This window comes from Micropterus dolomieu, linkage group LG23 (assembly GCF_021292245.1).
Source record: "Micropterus dolomieu isolate WLL.071019.BEF.003 ecotype Adirondacks linkage group LG23, ASM2129224v1, whole genome shotgun sequence".
Taxonomy (NCBI): domain Eukaryota; kingdom Metazoa; phylum Chordata; class Actinopteri; order Centrarchiformes; family Centrarchidae; genus Micropterus; species Micropterus dolomieu.
This window is the reverse complement of record NC_060172.1, coordinates 1,825,860-1,842,909: the sequence shown is the minus strand read 5'-3', so window position 1 is coordinate 1,842,909 and position 17,050 is coordinate 1,825,860. Positions and strand designations below refer to the sequence as shown.

Below are 17,050 nucleotides of genomic sequence, written 5' to 3'. Positions count from 1 at the left end.
GGAAGCTCAGTAACACCAAAAAAACCCCCAAAAAACATTTGTTCATGTTTAAATTGTATGGAAGCCCTTTTCTGACAGGAGCCACACACACAGTAAAAATTATGAGACACTAAGTGATGATGAGATTTACTAAACGATAATATTCTTTATTGTTATTATTTCCACTTACTGGATTAAAAAAGCTCATTAATGAATTAATTTTTTTTATATACTATAACACATATTTTTCACACACTGAGCCAAAATTATGCATTTTTACTTGTTTGAATTGTACGGAAGACCTTTTAGGACAGTTAGGAATGAACCCGAATAGTTGGAAGATTTGATGCTTCGATGGGCGGAGACTGATTCAATCTCACCATTGAATCTTTGCAGCCTTATGAAACGAGGATCATACCATTTTGGCTAAATGGGGGAGCTCAATGTCTCATTTTATAAAGAACTACCGGTCGGTTTTCTCCCAATAAGTTAATATACAACCTATTATGATATAAATTTGAACATATAATGCTGTAAATAAAAGGTGAAAAGCAGGGGCGATTCTAGGATCAGACCTTCAGGGGTGCTCAGCCCCTAAGAGAGTGTAGCATCAATACAATGCCTTGCTCTGGGGGTCCTCCCCCAGAAGATTTTGAGCATTAAACTGGTAATTTCCTGCATTCTGGAGACATTTTCTGCTCCAATTTACGGTGGAAATGTATTTTTTTTATATGAGGGAAACCGTATTGTGTTGCATGTTTTCTTATCGTGCAAATAAACCTTTTCTCAAAGCATTTTAATTTTTTTTAGTTAGCATTTCTCGCAGAGAGAAAAGGGTCAAATTTGAGAGTCAGTTCAGCTGGAAAATCTACAGTGTAACACTGAGCAACGAACCGAGACTCTAGCTCTGCAACTTCTCAAGATTACAGCAGAGCTACTGTGTACACATACATTAGTACAGTAGTTTTACATAATGATATAAATAACACTGTACATTATGATCTAATGTATATAATTTGTGTATATACACACACACACACACACACAGTATATATATATATTTTTGTACCTATGTCAGTAATAATCTAAATCTTGTCAATGTTGTAAGTACGTAATGAATTTTTGTCTGAATTGTAACACACTGATAATTATTAATTAATTAAAATAAAAATTGACTTAATGCATTTCATATAAGTCCAAATATCCATGTTTATTTGTAAGCCAACAATAAGATACGTTTAGAATAATACCAGACTACAGTAAAATTATGGACTCTTTAAGATGCTGTTGATGAATCTAAATAACTATACGTGTGCAAAGGTATATACGGTGAGAATGAACGAAAAAACAGCAGAAGTTAAATGTTACCAGTAATGAACTGTTTAATATTTTGATTAATGTGGTTCAAGAGACATAAACAAAGCCTCCGTAATCACAGCAGAGTGACGACGTGATGCTACGGAAGCACAATGACAACACTAAACCTTTGGTTAGTCCACATTAACAGATAAAAGGAAAACTAATCCAAATTATGAGATGGTTACAGAGCCAGCACTTTGACTTAATATGAGTATCTTTAATTTTCCTGGCGTTCGCGGCCTTCCATAGGTTCCTGTCACTCTGAATCTTTGCATCCTTCCAGCAACTTTTCATAAAAACACACCTTGTCTGACTCGAACAGGTGCAGACGAATTAACGTCCGTCTGGGTACGAACTCAGATTAAACACTCGGTCGTACTTCAGAGTTCAGTTCAAACACAAACTCGTCCGTTCAGCTGAAACGTGCGGCGCTGCACGACTCCTCTGAGAGACGGCGTCATCCCGTCGTCCCTTCATTCAATGTCCGCCATCTCGACGTCCCCCTGGGATCCGGCAGGAGTCTTTTTCTTCTTCTTGGTTGGAGCAGGTGTCGAGTCCTGTTTCTTCTTCGGTGGTGCTGCCGCCGCCGCTTCGACTGAGGAACAAACAACAGATTTAATCACCACAAAAAGTGAAACGTCATCATGAAGCATCAAGTGAATAACAAGGAACACAAATGTTTTTCCTCTGAGCTTTTTAAGCATCACTACAGTGTCTTTAAAGTCCCTTTTCCTCGTGGTACCGGCTCAAGTCTCCTCAAATGTCGCCGCCACCGAGGTTCCAAGCGAGCTGAGGCGATACCAAAGTACCGATACCTTCGCTGTTGACCGTTCAGAAGGTTTCTACCAAAGCCGATTTACCACTGAGGTCTTCTCTCCAAAAATAACAGACTTGGTCAAATAAACATTGAATAAATCAGTTTCATCCCAAAAAAAATAAAAAAAAATAAAAATAAAATCAGCGATCCGTCCTCGACAGGGTAAAGTTGTGTTCACACTGAAAGCAGATCCAGCGTTTCGGGTGGCTTGATTACACAAAAAGTCAATGCAAAGATGCTAATTCCTGCGAATTCGCTCTGGGCGGTGCGGAAGATTTTGTTTGTTGCGACATTCGCTGGTTCGCTCGAGTTCAGATTTTTCAACTTGAGCAAGAGATTCGCTTGACGTCCGAACGTCACCGAGGGCTTCAGAGCGTTGTTTGGAGAGGACCGGGCAGAGCGGGGGAGTGACGCCGCTGGCCGACGGAGAGCTGCTAAACTATGGGGAAGAGTAGAAGAAAGAGCAGCGCTGCAGCTATTGGACAAATAAACAGCCGTCCGGATTCTGCTCTGACAACAATTACCCTCAGCTCAGAGTTAACTGCTTTGGTTTTCACTTTAGTTTTTGGGATTATAACTAGATTTATCTTCACCGGAGCTTCTCGGCACCTTCCGTGCACATCCGGTTCCACTGTTGTTGTTAGCGGCGGTTGGCACCCAGAGCTCTGCTGGACTACTACTTCATATTTTTATAAAAACTGGACAAACCTGGACGTTACTTGGAGAAAAGAAAGCGAGAAGGTTGAACTACCTGATGAGTTCAGAAAATGTGTGTCTGTAACTTTATTCCAGCTGTTTCCCTGAGCGAGGAAAGCGTTTAAATTTGCATTGTATGTGAACACATAAGAGCTGTCGGCTGGAAATGTTTCACTGTCAGTCAGAGCTTATGTAAAACTGGTAGATCGCAACAGAACTTTTAATTTGTATTCATCAACAGGGCGTTGCTGTTGGACCAACAAAGACCTGCCAAACTGCTGCGTTTTTATGTTCGAGTTTCTTCTTTGTTCCTTTCTCTGTGCTGGAGTTCTCTTATTAAGAACTTGACGGCGTTATCCTTTAAACAGTTTTGTGTCATCCTTTACCTTCCATACCGGCCTTCTCCTGCTGCATGTGCTGCAGCTGCTTGAGCAGCTTTCGTTTCTTCTTCCCAGACAGAGTGATGTTCGCTCTCGCGCTCGACCTGAAATACAGACAGAAACACGACATGGCTGACTTTACTTCGTGCGCTTAAACGCCAACACACGAGCATCAGGTCTAACATCTGTAAACAGCTGACAGAATATTCTTTGACGACTGACTTTCTCTTCTTCAGGTGATGGATGGTGATGAGTCCCTGATCGACGACCGCTCCAACTATCCGATGTCTCTTCCTCTTCTCTTTGCTCAGAACTCGCCGCCGCTTGAAAAGTTTCTTTCCCAGCTCCTGCAAGACGACAATGAAATGAGTTTTAAACAAAAAAACTTCCGTTCCTCATGATGTCACGGGGGGTAAAAACATTTTTTCTTAACTTCATGTCGTGGTCACATTAACAACTTCATCTAACAACGTGACCATCAACCCCGCGGAGGAGCAGACTGATAACACTCACACGCAGTCCGTCTCTCATGTATTATCGTTCATTAATTCAGTTTCCCTGACAAAGACATTCGCGACGATCTTTTAAAACCACAGACGTTTGGACAACAACTAGGGATGAAACGGTATGAAAATTTCATATCACGATTATAGTGACCAAAATTATCACGGCGTTGTAAATATGTGGCAAAAAAAGATTAAAATGTACTGAAACGCACACTGAAACAATTTCAAGTTTTATATTGAAAACCACAAATACAATTACCATTTTGTTTGCATGAACATTAAAACAGCCAAAACCTTTTGTGAACATATGAAAACCATCCAAGTGTGCATTACCAAGATTTTATACTATTTAGGTGATCTCCATTGACCCCATGCAGGAATACATGAAAACCAAGAAGTCTTTAGAAGACAGTGATTGTAACTGCAATGAGCACAACAACTGACGTAAATACAGAGCAGTCTGCAGCGACTCTCCTGTTCTGACACTTTTACAACCGCTGCTGGATTTAAAATGAACAAGATATGCTGGTTGGTTGACTAAACTGCGTAACGTGTTCTCATGTGCAGCGGACGAATAGAGTCTGTAGACACACAGCGCACACATCAGCGTTTTTACAAGCGCAGCAAACACCGAGAGCTTCGGCTTAAGCCCAGTTCACACTACACGATTTTTAGCCCGATTTGCTGCTCGGCGACTGTCGGGCTGTGATCGGGGGTAAATCGGCGGTCGCCAGTCGTTATGTGTGAACTACTCAACGACGCATCAAAACGGCTTCCCAACACATTTCTGACACATCGCCGACGTCTGCCAGATATCTAGCACGCCAAATATCTGGAGGAGTCGGTCGACTCGACATCCACATCCAGCCAATGAGAGCAGGCGGCTACTTTTTCACCGCAAAACGCTTTTTCCTCCCCTCCAGCTCTCTGTGGCTCAGACGATCCTACCTGCTGCCTGCGTGTGCTGATCCATCCTTTCACCCAGATTCTTTGTCTTTATAATTAAATAACAAACAGCTGTTTCCTGTGCAGGTTCGTGTCATTTCCCGTTTCACATTTCACGTGTTTTCTCTTGACAAAACGTGGTTTGGAGACCAGCGTCGGGTGACACAGCCGCTGTCACGTAATGTGAACGCCACGACGACTTCAAGACTCCTGTCACATGGCGGTGAGTTGTGTAGTGTGAACAGCACGCTGAAAGTTGTGTAGTCTGCACGAGCCTTTACAATCTGTTAGCAAGTCAGAGAGACAAACCAAAGCTAAAAGTTCACTATAAGGTCATTTTCTTTAATCAAGTTTCTGTCAACTCTCTCTTAAAAACTAAAATATGACCAGACTTCAGAGTGACAGAAAAATCTCTGTCTTCCGTCATCGACCCAAACAAACCCACGTTATCTCTGTGCAGCTGTGGACAGTAACTAAGTAGATTTACTTAAATACTGTACTTAAGTACAAATTAGAGGTATTTGTACTTTAGTATTTTCTTTCATGCCACTTTCTACTTCACCACATCTCAGAGGAAGCGTTTATAAAATGATGTTTTACAGGTACAGTAGTGTTTGTCATTTTTTTTAATTTTCCTTTTGATTATTTCAATACATTTTTCTTCACGCTGAGGTTTGGACAGACAGCATTGTGATGGTGTCACATTTAACACTATTTTCAAAAATTATTAGCAGATTAATAAATAATGATAAAAGTCATTAATTGCAGTCAGACACAAACTAGTTAAACATCGACCAACTAAAGCAGTAAAATCCTGCTTTACATTAATGCACGAGTATTCATAATGTATTAATATCTTATGTAACAGTCACAGGGGAAATATTTCTTTCTGCAACACATTTTCCTGATTATACTGAAGTAAAACTCTCAATGCAGTACTTTTTTTTATTTTTGTTTACAGCTGAGGTACTTTTACTTAAATAATGGATCCTAATACTTAGTATAAAAGGTATTTACAGTGGAAGTACTTAAGTACAAGTACCTCTACTTTATACTACGTTTCACTCCACCACTGCGCATGACTGTCCTTATCCAAACTGTCCACTTTAAAAAGTACAGACAGAAGATAAAAGGCGTGAAATACCTGTGTGTAAATAAATAAACAAGCTAAGTTAGCTAGTGAAGTAGCATTGCTCGCGTTAGCTGCCCATGCTAGCTGCTAACTGCCCTCTTTATATTATAAATCTGCGTTAAAGCTCTTCCTGTACTTTATCAGGCGCTTTGTTGTTTTAAAATAGTGTTTCTTACAGTTTTGGGTCTGTTTATCTTTCCTCCTGGCGGAGACATGCTGACTCTCACGTGGGACGAGCTGCTTCTTCTTCTTCTTCTGCTTCTTCTGCTTCTTCTTCTTCTGCAGGTCTGCCGCGCTCTTTACTGCCCCCTCAGTTCTGTCCGCGCATGACAACCAGAGGCCTCCACACACTGGAAGAAGATTCATCTTCTTCTTAAACGTTGGACCATTTATTCTATAGCTGTTCATACAGCTCCTCTCTGTGGAATGATATACAAGGCTTCATTAATGGACACTTTGGCTCAAATGTAAAAATATCCAATTTTGGCATTTTATTTTATTTCTCTGATTCAAACTCCTCTGTACAATACATAGTCAATCTATTAATCTTGCTTGGAAAATTCTTCGTTCATAAATCAAAATTTATGAAGAACAAACCTCTTTTCAATGTTTTTAAATTTGACTTAAAAAATTATATAGTCTGTATTTCTGGACTGAAGAGTAAATCAGCATCAAAATGTTTACAACTTTTATCTAATATAACTTTATAATTAATTTAACTGATATTTATTGTTTGACACTCTGGCTGTATACTTTATTTTTGTTTTATAATTTTTTTGTTTGCTTCTTTGTTATTTATTTTTTCACTGTCTCTGTTTTTTGTTCCTTATAAAAACGTGAACTGTAACTATACAATTCTTGTAATAAAAAAAAAAAAATTCATCTTCTTCTTCTTCTTCTTCTTCTTAGTTAATGGCGGATTGCAAACTACTTTTAAGTGCATACCGCCACCTGCTGTACTGGAGTGTGTAACATCATATTCTGTTCACCAACCCAGTGTCTTTAAGAAATTTAAATAATGCCTTCCTGGTGATTCTTATACCCTTTTCTTCTCCTTCTGTTCCCAACACCCCCATCAGATTCCAGTCCCGCCCTGCTTCCTGAACCCTATCTTGAAATATCTGTCTTTCCAACTCAAACAATATGCAGTGCAAAATGACATGTTCAACATTTTCTTTAACCCCACAGTTTTCACACTTTTCACTCTTCCTTTTCCCCAAAAAAAACAAGGTGCCACTCAGTTCTGTGTGATCTACTCTTAGTCTTGTCATAATAATTTCCTCCCGCCTGTTCCTGTCGCTATAATTTTTATTACTGACAGAAATTTGTATTTTATAGTAACTACTTCCTTTCCTGTCTTCCTCCCACCATTTCTGCCATATTTCAGTATCTTAATGGCTGTTTTTCCTTCTCCTTTTCCTAGAGGTATTTGAACTGTTATTTCCTTTTGTAATGCCTCTTTTGCTAGTTTGTCTGCAATCTCATTTCCATTTCCTCCCTCATGAGCTGGCACCCAGCAAAACTGAACATCTATCCCTCCCTGATGTAATCTTAACAAGCTGTGAAACATTTCTATCAGTAGGTCTTCTCTGACAGATGTCACTGACTGAATTCTTTTAATAACTGCTAAGGAGTCTGTGCATAATATCACCCTATCAGGTCTGACCTCTTCAACCCACTGTAATGCTATAATGACTGTATGCTGTATATACAGATAGCCTATCTGATAATCGTTTTGAGGTATTTATTTTGAATTCTGGTATATCTATTCCAGTTCCCACACATTCCTGTTTGTTTTTAGATCCGTCTGTATAGATTTTTAGATAATTATGGTAACTGTTTCTCAGATAGCTGCTAGTCCGTATTCCCCACTTCCTCTATTCCCACTTCCTCTTTTCTTTTCCAGTATACTAAAATCTGTTTTTACGTCTGGATAGAGCCACTTCCACTTCCTTTCAATCTGACCCAATATGCTCGCGCTAGTTTCTCTCCAGCTTCTATGAGTATTGTGTTAATGGGAGTTGTCTTAATGGCTCCAATGCATATCCGTAAGGCTCTGTATTGTAATTTATTAATTTTTTCCAATGTTGTTTTTGCTGCTGCATCATATACTATGCAACCATAATCTATTGATGACCTCATGCATGCTCTATATATGTCAGTTAGTGACTGTTTATCTGCACCCCAGTCGCATCCCGCCACCGCTCTCAGTAAATTAATAACTTGTTTGCATTTAGTTTCCAATTGCTTTGTGTGTGTTTTCCATGTGTACTTACTATCAAACCACAATCCCAAATACTTAAATTCATTTACTTTTTCCATTGGCTGCTGATGTAGAAAAAGCTTTTCTACATGACACTTTCGCTTGTTTGTGAACACCATATAACAGGATTTGCTTGCTGATATTTTAAATCCCCACTTCTCTACTTTCCCTATTGCTTTCCTGATGTTCTCTAACACATATGTGTTATTTCTTCCTCTCATCCATACGGCCCCATCATCTGCATATAACGCTGATTTGATGTGTCCATCTAAATCTGAAAATATATCATTAATCATAATGTTGAATAATATAGGACTAATTGCGCTCCCCTGGGGAATTATTTACCTTAAACTCTGTAGAAATTTCTGATCCAACCTTTACCCTAATTTTCCTATCTGTTAAAAAGTCTAGTATCCAGTTATAAATCCTTCCTTCAAACCCCATTCTATTTAGTTTAATAAGTGAGATGTCAGAGCTAATTTAATTTTGCCAATCTCCTTCTCAATCGTCTTGGTAAGTTTAATTGGGTGATAGTGTCCACCATCCTGATTGAACTCAATTATAACTTTCCAATCGTTTCCTTGCACTTTCTCTGTATTCTCAGGCTTCTGTTTCTCACTCTTGCTAGCTCTCAGTTTCTTGTTATTACTTCCCTCGCCGGTCTCGCTATGTTCTGACCAACTTTTCCCTCTCTCTCTTTCTCTCATGTCCCTTTTCAATCTTACAGATCTGGACATCATCCACTCCATCTCATCCCCATCTGAACTATTTGACATGATGTTACATTCACAGTACAGTTTATGCAGATCCGCCAACAAAGTTCGATCCTACTATGTTTTCCGGCCACCGTTCGTTCACTCTCTCCACGTTCATGTTTCTTAACTTTTCCAGTGCTTTCAACACATATATCACTTTTATATTGACTTTTTCAATATGTAAGAGGTACTTTTATGTTCTCAGTGGCGTTTAGTGTCGTTGGGTTGATTTAATTTGAATTACTTCATGTAATTTTAGTTATTTAATCTGTAACAAAGGATCACGATAAACATTTATATGTCAGGATTCTGAAGGGAAACCAAGAAGCAGATCGGACGAAAGGTTGAGTTTGAACAGTTTATCAAGGCAATAAGTGAATTGTGGAAAAAGGGGGAGCTGGCAGGCGGGGGGAGGGTTATCCAGAGAGAGGCTGGCTGGTACCAAGCACCCAGAACGAACCATAGGCCACGAAGAACAAACACCACAAACAATCATCACGGCCGAGGATTTGTGACATTACAAGTTTTCTTGTGTAAAATCATAAATCTGAAAAGTAATTCATAAGCTATTGTGGTGGGAATTGCTTAAATAAACAGCTCAGGCAAACACTTGTCTTTCTGTGAATTTTTCTTCTGCAGAAGGACTCACAGCAACACACATGTATGCTGGAATGAGTGAGGAGAGCTCTGTGAGCCTGTTATTTATCCAGCTTTAGGGTCAATCATATCATCCCACAGAGACACGTTGTCCCTGAAGTCTGGATACCACAGAGAACAGAGATATTCTGACTGTTACGTTTACACAGATTCAATGCCACATCACAGATGAATCTCTCTGAGTCCAGGGTTACATGCAGTATGTTTGGAATTCCCATTACACTAACTAAAGCTGTTAAAAATGTAATGAAGTGAAAAGTAGCCTGCAGTGATTATCTCTGAAATGCAGTGACATAGAAGCGTCATAAATTGGAAATAATCAAAAAGGGACGTCACTATGACTGAAAGACAGGGGGGCTAAGATTCCAGGGTCTGCGTAACTTCTTCTTTGCACTTACTGTATTAGAACTACACTTTTATAAACAACCAGTGAAGAAGCCAAGATGTTAGACGAATAAGATGAAGCCCTATTATTATTATTTGGGGGGCCTAGGACCATTTTAGGGTAGCTTCAGCCCCCCTAAAATAGGCCTAACAACATCTGTTGTGTCTTATATTATGTAGAAAATTCCAGCCAGGTAAGAAGCCTTCATTTGTGTTCAGCTGTCAGGCAAATAATAAACAAAAATTTACTTTGTTACCGCTTTCCTTCATAAAACACCTTTCTTATTTTCGTAAGTCGTGAATCCAATCACAGCAAAGAGGACGAGAACAAGAACAAGCACTCCAGCAATGACGGGCTGTTGTGTGCGGTGAACCACTTGAACACTTGATTCAACTTTGCAAACTGGTTAAGAGTTTCAATTGAGCAAAACCTCTGACAGTTCAACATTAGGCTGAGACAGATTATCCAGTCCTCTTAATAGGCTACATCCTTGACATCTGAGGCAAACCCATGCAGCCATTATTTACTTATTATATTATATGAAAGTCCATCCATCCATCGTCCACACACAGAGAGAAAGAGAGACTTTCTATAAAAACAAATGAATATATTTTATTTACATTATTATTCTATCTTTCATTCCTGTGAGCTGTACTGGTTTTTAAAAGCTAGTATTTTATTATTAAACATTTTAACCCAAGACATATGGACAAAATCAAAATCTGTCAAAACAATAATGCATAGCTTCCTCTGCAACCTACCACAAAAGTATATATCTTCAATATATCAACACAGATAGCCTCAGACACCGCTCACACACTGCCCAGCCAACACAGTCTTTTACACTCAGACCACACAATCTTTTTTTAAAGGTTTATCGCTTATTTATCATGTATTATTGGGCTTTACTTGCCACCGCTGATTGCTGGTATGTTGTGCTACGTTTCTGTGAAGGTGAACGGATGAAGCTCCTAACGGGTAAACAAAGAATTTGAATTGAATTTTTTGAGAAAATTGCAAAAAAGACAGACATTTGGAATATTGGTGCTTTTAATGAAAAGTAAAACAGTACAAAAGCAATGAAACAGCAGCGCAGATCGTCTTGTGACCTGGGTCAAGAAATCATTTTGAGCATTTTCTATATGTTTACAAAACTATACATAAAATGTCCCTGTAGTGTGGATTTCTTTGGTTTCCCTGAAGTGTAAAAAGAATTAAATTCCTTGCCAGAGACGGCTGATATTGAAATTTTTTTTTTTTACCATGTAGACATTTGAACAATTCAAAGTACCGCACTGTTAAAATGAAGCAGGATATTCTCACATACCACTTTGATTGCTTTGTTGGTCCCTAGTATAATGTAGTTTCTCAATAATAGGATACATCTGCTTTTAACACGCAAACACACACCAACATAAAGACTATAACAGACACAATGAGTATCTGCTTCTAGTTAAATATATCATTTCAATTAATGTAGCCCCATCCTGCTCTGATCTGACACACTGCAGGAGTCAGGTCAGAGAAACTGAATAAAAACAAGTTTTACTTATGGAGAACGTTTGGCTGAAATAAAAATAAAAGACAAATTATTTATGTTGTTGTTACAAAAAGACTAATCTGTACAAATATTTTTTACACTTGATACATCAGTGTCCTCAATAATCTCTCCAACACACACACACACAAATTTTAAAGATATAAAACCTTAAAGAAAACTTATTTGATTCAAAATAAAACTCCATAATAATAATAATAATAATAATAATGTCATGCCTAATTAATGATCGTGAATAAAAAACTGTTTATGCTACATCACTATTTCATAAATCAAAAACAGGTTTTTAAATAAAGTAACAAAGACAGTCATCATGTGCACACTGAGGATATTTTTAAAGCCTATCAAATATATCTTTAAAAAAAACTCCAGCCAGGCAAGAAGCGTAATTCACAGGCAAATATTAAACAAAACTTAACTTTCCGTTACAGCTGTCCTTCATAAAACACCATTCTTCTTTTTGTAAGTGATGAATCCAATCACAACGAAAAGCACGAGAAGAAGAAAAAGCACTCCAGCAATGATGGGCAGGGTGATGTTAGTGGGCTTCTCTGTTGGGCAGAAAACAACAAAACATGATCACAAAGATGAAGCCGGTTAGAGGAGAAGAACATCCATCCGCCCACCAGACCTCCATCCTGTATATCGACACGATATGTTATCCGCTGTTAGACTCAGTAAGTTGATTTTTTTAATGGCATATTTGCTGAAACTCACACTATATCCTGACAGTAGAACATGAGACAGATAATCTGTCTACAGTCGCTGCGGAGGAGGGAACTTCCCATCCCTCCTCCGCCAACAACAGCATCTAATACACGGGATGAGGTTTCACAGGGCAACCGGCTCCTTCTTGGTGAGCTTTACGGAAGTTCACAGACACCAATTAAACAGAGCGAGAGGCTTGAATCTGGCTCGCTGGTGGTTTTTGGCTCAGTGACAGCTGCTGACCGTCAGCGTACTCGGCCAATAAACCTTCTTCTGACTGATTTACTTAAAGATACAAACATTCATCCAGTTTTAAATGAGTCCACTTACTCATTTTCTGAGCAGAAGTGAATACAGTGCCGGTAATCTCTAAACCGTGGATACACATTAATATGGATCCACCTGGCTAAGAGCCAATAAGCGACTTTTGTTGGGGTTTAGGGCCCCGTGGCCAGCAGAGGGCCTCTCAGGCCCCATCCACACTACTGCATTTTGGTTTTAAAACGCAGACCTTTCGCTACGTTTGCACCTCCCGTCCAGACTAAAACGGAGACCTAAAGGAAGTTTGAAAACGCTGCCGACCCCGTTTTTCATTTTGAAACTCCGGGTAGTGTTTTAGTGCGGGCGGGCAAAAACGGAGGACTTTAGGAACAATGACACAGACGCTCACATTTGGTCTCATTAGCCCACTTCTTTCTGGTGATGTTAGCCTGTGGTGTTGGAACGATCCAAGTCTCTGTCTTCGGGACAAATGATATGAAGTCTTCTCCATCATAACCCCACTCAGTGAAACCATTCACCTCTCCAGTCTCTTCATCCCACTCACAGCCAACCATCCTCTGGAAAACGTGGACACCTGAGAGAGAGAGAGAGATTAAATATAGAAGCATGGCAGGACCATTATGGAGACTGGGAGGCAGTCTGTGTGTCCTGATTGGTCCATCTATCAGTCAATCATTTCATCCACCTGCAGACACAGACAGAGAGGAGGGAAAGGCAGTTCCATTTACTCCTCGCTCCTCATTATTTAGCTTTCTTTATTAACACTATTGCACTCATTTCATGCGAATCAGAAAAAGTCTGTCATTTCTGTCAGAAAAGGGGACACATTAAAACAGATTGTTATGCTTTCCAGAAAAGAAACAGACATCGTGATGTTAAATCTTCAGCACTGGCTGCTTCGGTAACGAGTCTGAGTGTAGATCTGCCACCTGGTCAGGTATGTGAAGAGTCTCCTGATGAGATTGATGCTGCATATTTGCCTTTTGTGTCAAGTGGATTTGTTTCTCTTACTGAAGACAGTGAGAAAGCGCCTGTTAAGATTCTTAGAGATTCAGGTGGTTCGGGGTCATTTATCCTGACTTCAGTTTTCTTCCTTTTTCAAAAGAATCTGATCCTGGTGAGTCAGATCTAGTTTTGGGAACTGGGTTGTCTGTTCGGTCCGCTCCAGTGCACAGATTACATCTCTTTTGAGACTTGGTTGTCTGTAGGGCTGGACCGAATGTCATTTTAAAGTTTAATCGTGTGTTGATAAGCAGGCTGTCATTTCATTAAGTGATTATTAGGGGAGAGCTGGGACGATTGAAATAAAACAATACGTTTTTATACAAAAATCACTTAACTTTTATAATAGCGACTAAATCCTCTTGTTCTACAATTGGCCTAATGTAATTATTTAAATGTGTTCATTATGTTGTTTGTTTGTTGTAGCCAGTTTACTAATTAATTTTAAAACTAAGCAATTGTAAAATAATAAAGGCCACAACTACTGCTGTCATCACTCAGTTTAAAGGGCTTCTTTTTGTTTTCCCTTTGTCGTGAACTGGAGCGTCAAGGGTGGGAAAAAAAACCCCAATAATCAAATCTCAAAATTGAAAATTGAATGTGAACCCAAACGATTGAATATTCCAATATTGGGGTCCACTCCAGGTTGGCACATATGTGGCCGGATGTCCCTCCGTCTCCACTTGTTGGACCAGAGGTGTCTGTGACGCGCGCTGGGAGTCGTGCTAATGATGATTCTGGTTGCGTCTGTTAAAGAACCATGTGTGAACTTGTCTGACTTTCAGTTGTCTTGAGTTGTTGGCAGAGCGGAAGTCAGATCCCCCCATTTAAGATTTGTTGGAGTCTGCGGTTCCTACTGCAGAGGAGAAGCACATGGCTATTTCCTGGAGAATGGTCTGTAGGGTAATGGGAATTCCAAACACACTGCATGTAACCCTGGACTCAGGGAGACTAATGTATGATGTGGCACTGAATCTGTGTAAACGTAACAGTCCAATTATCACTGTTCTCTTTGTTATCCAGACTCCAGGGACAACGTGTCTCTGTGGAATATGATTAAATAACAGGCTCACTCAGCTCTCCTCATTTGGCATACGCCAAATGAGGAGAGCTGAGTGAGCCTGTTATTTAATTTTAATTTTTGTTATTTTGAATTTTATTCAAGTCTTCTGCAGAAGGAGTAACACACATACGTGTGTTACTCCTTCTGCAGAAGACTTGAATAAAATTCACAGAAACACAAGTGTTTGCTATTTATTTGAAAACCTCGGATTGCCAGCACAGTAGTGAGTTTAGTCGGCGAAATCCAACATTTTAAAGTGTGGTACCAGCCAGATTTCGTGACTTTGTTTTGCAGCTAGGGGGTCAAGAAGACATATGGCCGTATTTTGCAGTATTTCTTTTGGCCCAGGCTGAAACGGGAGGTATGAGAGTACATTAGAACATGACACACAGGTCAAATAACTGGTAAGCCAAACCAGGTTATCGAACCTGCTCCGTTGCATCCAGTACCTGCCACTGGTGAACCGTTTCAGCCACTGGTAGACGTTGGGAGTGTAGATGCACACATTTTTGATGAAGCGAGGTGTGGTCAACACGGAAACTCTTAAAAACTTGGATAGGTTGTCGAGTCATTTAGATGAATCGAAGCGTGTTGAGTTGGTGGGGCTAATTCATAGTTTTCCAAGTTTGTTTGGCGACACACCTTCACAAACTCACCTACTGGAACATGATATAGAGTCAACGAGTGTATATAGAGTATAGAGTGTGCGCAGAACAGCTCAAAAACCTAGATGCTGAGGTCAATTAATGCTGGAGAACAACATTGCTGAACCATCTTCTTCTTGTTGGGCTTCGCCGTGCTTGCTTGTACCTAAATCAGATACTATACCTAGATTTTGCTCAGATTTTCAATATGTTAATAGTGTTACAAAGCCGGACGCATTTCCACTTCCGCGGATGGATGATTGTATCGACCAGGTTGGCTCTGCGAAAATATGATCTGCTCAAAGATTATTGGCAAGTCCTGCTGTCCAAGAGGGCAACGTTTCAGCCATTCTGTCTATTTGGACGATGTAGTGGTCTACAGCAGGGGTCTTTAATTAAAATTCAAAGAGGTCCAAAATTTCACGAAGCAAAGGTTTGGAACATCAACTTGCGTTATCATTCAGTAGCCTACCATAACGTATAGCCTGGTTGTATCAACATGTTTTTAGTCAACAACTGACTGTCAAATCCATAGACTGTATATAAAGGTCAAATCAGATACTATTTTAACAATATTTTGTTATGAGTTGTATTTTTTCCCTGTGGGTTTCTGAGTTTTGCCATTGTTTCATGTGTCCTTCTGTTTGCCTCTGTTTCTCTTTGGTCTGTGTACTTCTGTATTATTTTGTCCATGTTTGCCCTGTGTTCTGTTTAATCTTAGTTCAGTCTTTTTTCCCTGTTAGTCGTAGTTTATTGGTATATTTGTGATCTGTCTGCTTATGTTCTGGATCAGTTATTTATATTGTGTTTCTTCCTGGTTATTAGTTTCCTTATGGCTTTATTGGCGTCTCTCTGTGACTCGTTAGCCTCATGTCTCTCACCTGTGTTGCCCCCGCCCTAGTCATTATCCCTGGTATACAGGTGCTGGTCATATTATTAGAATATCATCAAAAAGTTGATTTATTTCAGTAATTCCATTCAAAAAGTGAAACTTGGATATTATATTCGTTCATTACACACAGACTGATATATTTCAAATGTTTATTTCATTTAATTGTTTAAAACTGACAACTAATGAAAATCCCAAATTCAGTATCTCTGAAAATTTTAATATTACTTAAGACCAATACAAAAAAAGGATTTTTAGAAATGTTGGCCAACTGAAAAGTATGAACATGAAAAGTATGAGCATGTACAGCACTCAGTACTTAGCTGGGGCTCCTTTTGCCTGAATTACTGCAGCAATGCGGCGTGGCATGGAGTCCATCAGTCTGTGGCACTGCTCAGGTGTTATGAGAGCCCAGGTTGCTCTGATAGTGGCCTTCAGCTCTTCGGCATTGTTGGGTCTGGCGTATCGCATCTTCCTCTTCACAATACCCCATAGATTTTCTATAGGTTTAAGGTCAGGTCGAGTTTGGTGGCCAATTAAGAACAGGGATACCACGGTCCTTAAACCAGGTCCTGGTAGCTTTGGCACTGTGTGCAGGTGCCAAGTCCTGTTGGAAAATGAAATCTGCATCTCCATAAAGTTGGTCAGCAGCAGGAAGCATGAAGTGCTCTAAAACTTCCTGGTAGACGGCTGCGTTGACCTTGGACCTCAGAAAACACAGTGGACCAACACCAGCAGATGACATGGCACCCAAACCATCACTGACTGTGGAAACTTTACACTGGACTTCAAGCAACGTGGATTCTGTGCCTCTCCTCTCTTCCTCTAGACTCTGGGACCTTGATTTCCAAAGGAAATGCAAAATTTACTTTCATCAGAGAACATAACTTTGGACCACTCAGCAGCAGTCCAGTCCTTTTTGTCTTTAGCCCAGGCGAGACGCTTCTGACGCTGTCTTGTTCAAGAGTGGCTTGACACAAGGAATGCGACAGCTGAAACTCATGTCTTGCATACGTCTGTGCGTGGTGGT

At 39.8% G+C, this 17,050-nt stretch overlaps 2 protein-coding genes across 2 annotated transcripts in view; both read right to left on the bottom strand.

The window, feature by feature from the left end:
• Positions 1-1,336: 1,336 nt before the first annotated feature.
• Positions 1,337-6,125, bottom strand: lg23h11orf98 (linkage group 23 C11orf98 homolog). The gene is made up of 4 exons (XM_046040106.1): positions 5,991-6,125; positions 3,454-3,578; positions 3,238-3,335; positions 1,337-1,933 (listed from the first exon to the last, which is right to left on the bottom strand). The coding sequence occupies exons 1-4, from the start codon at positions 6,027-6,029 to the stop codon at positions 1,812-1,814; spliced, it is 384 nt and encodes a 127-aa protein (XP_045896062.1). The 5' UTR covers positions 6,030-6,125; the 3' UTR covers positions 1,337-1,811.
• A 4,781-nt stretch (positions 6,126-10,906) lies between these two features.
• LOC123962847 (major histocompatibility complex class I-related gene protein-like) overlaps positions 10,907-17,050 on the bottom strand; it is a 31,395-nt gene continuing 25,251 nt past the window's right edge. The window contains exon 5 of the mRNA XM_046039262.1: positions 10,907-11,983. Within this exon, the coding sequence (XP_045895218.1) occupies positions 11,871-11,983 (113 nt within the window). The 3' untranslated portion in view covers positions 10,907-11,870. The remainder of the gene's footprint in view (positions 11,984-17,050) is intronic.

Bases quoted from the DNA above. Each gene is read 5' to 3' on its own strand.
- lg23h11orf98 (XM_046040106.1), bottom strand. From the start codon at position 6,029: ATGTCTCCGCCAGGAGGAAAGATAAACAGACCCAAAACT. The intron at 3,336-3,453 runs GTCAGTCGTCAA...TCTGTATTTCAG, and splicing joins CATCACCTGAAGAAGAGAAA to GTCGAGCGCGAGAGCGAACA. The intron at 1,934-3,237 runs GTAAAGGATGAC...TTTGTTCCTCAG, and splicing joins GGAGAAGGCCGGTATGGAAG to TCGAAGCGGCGGCGGCAGCA.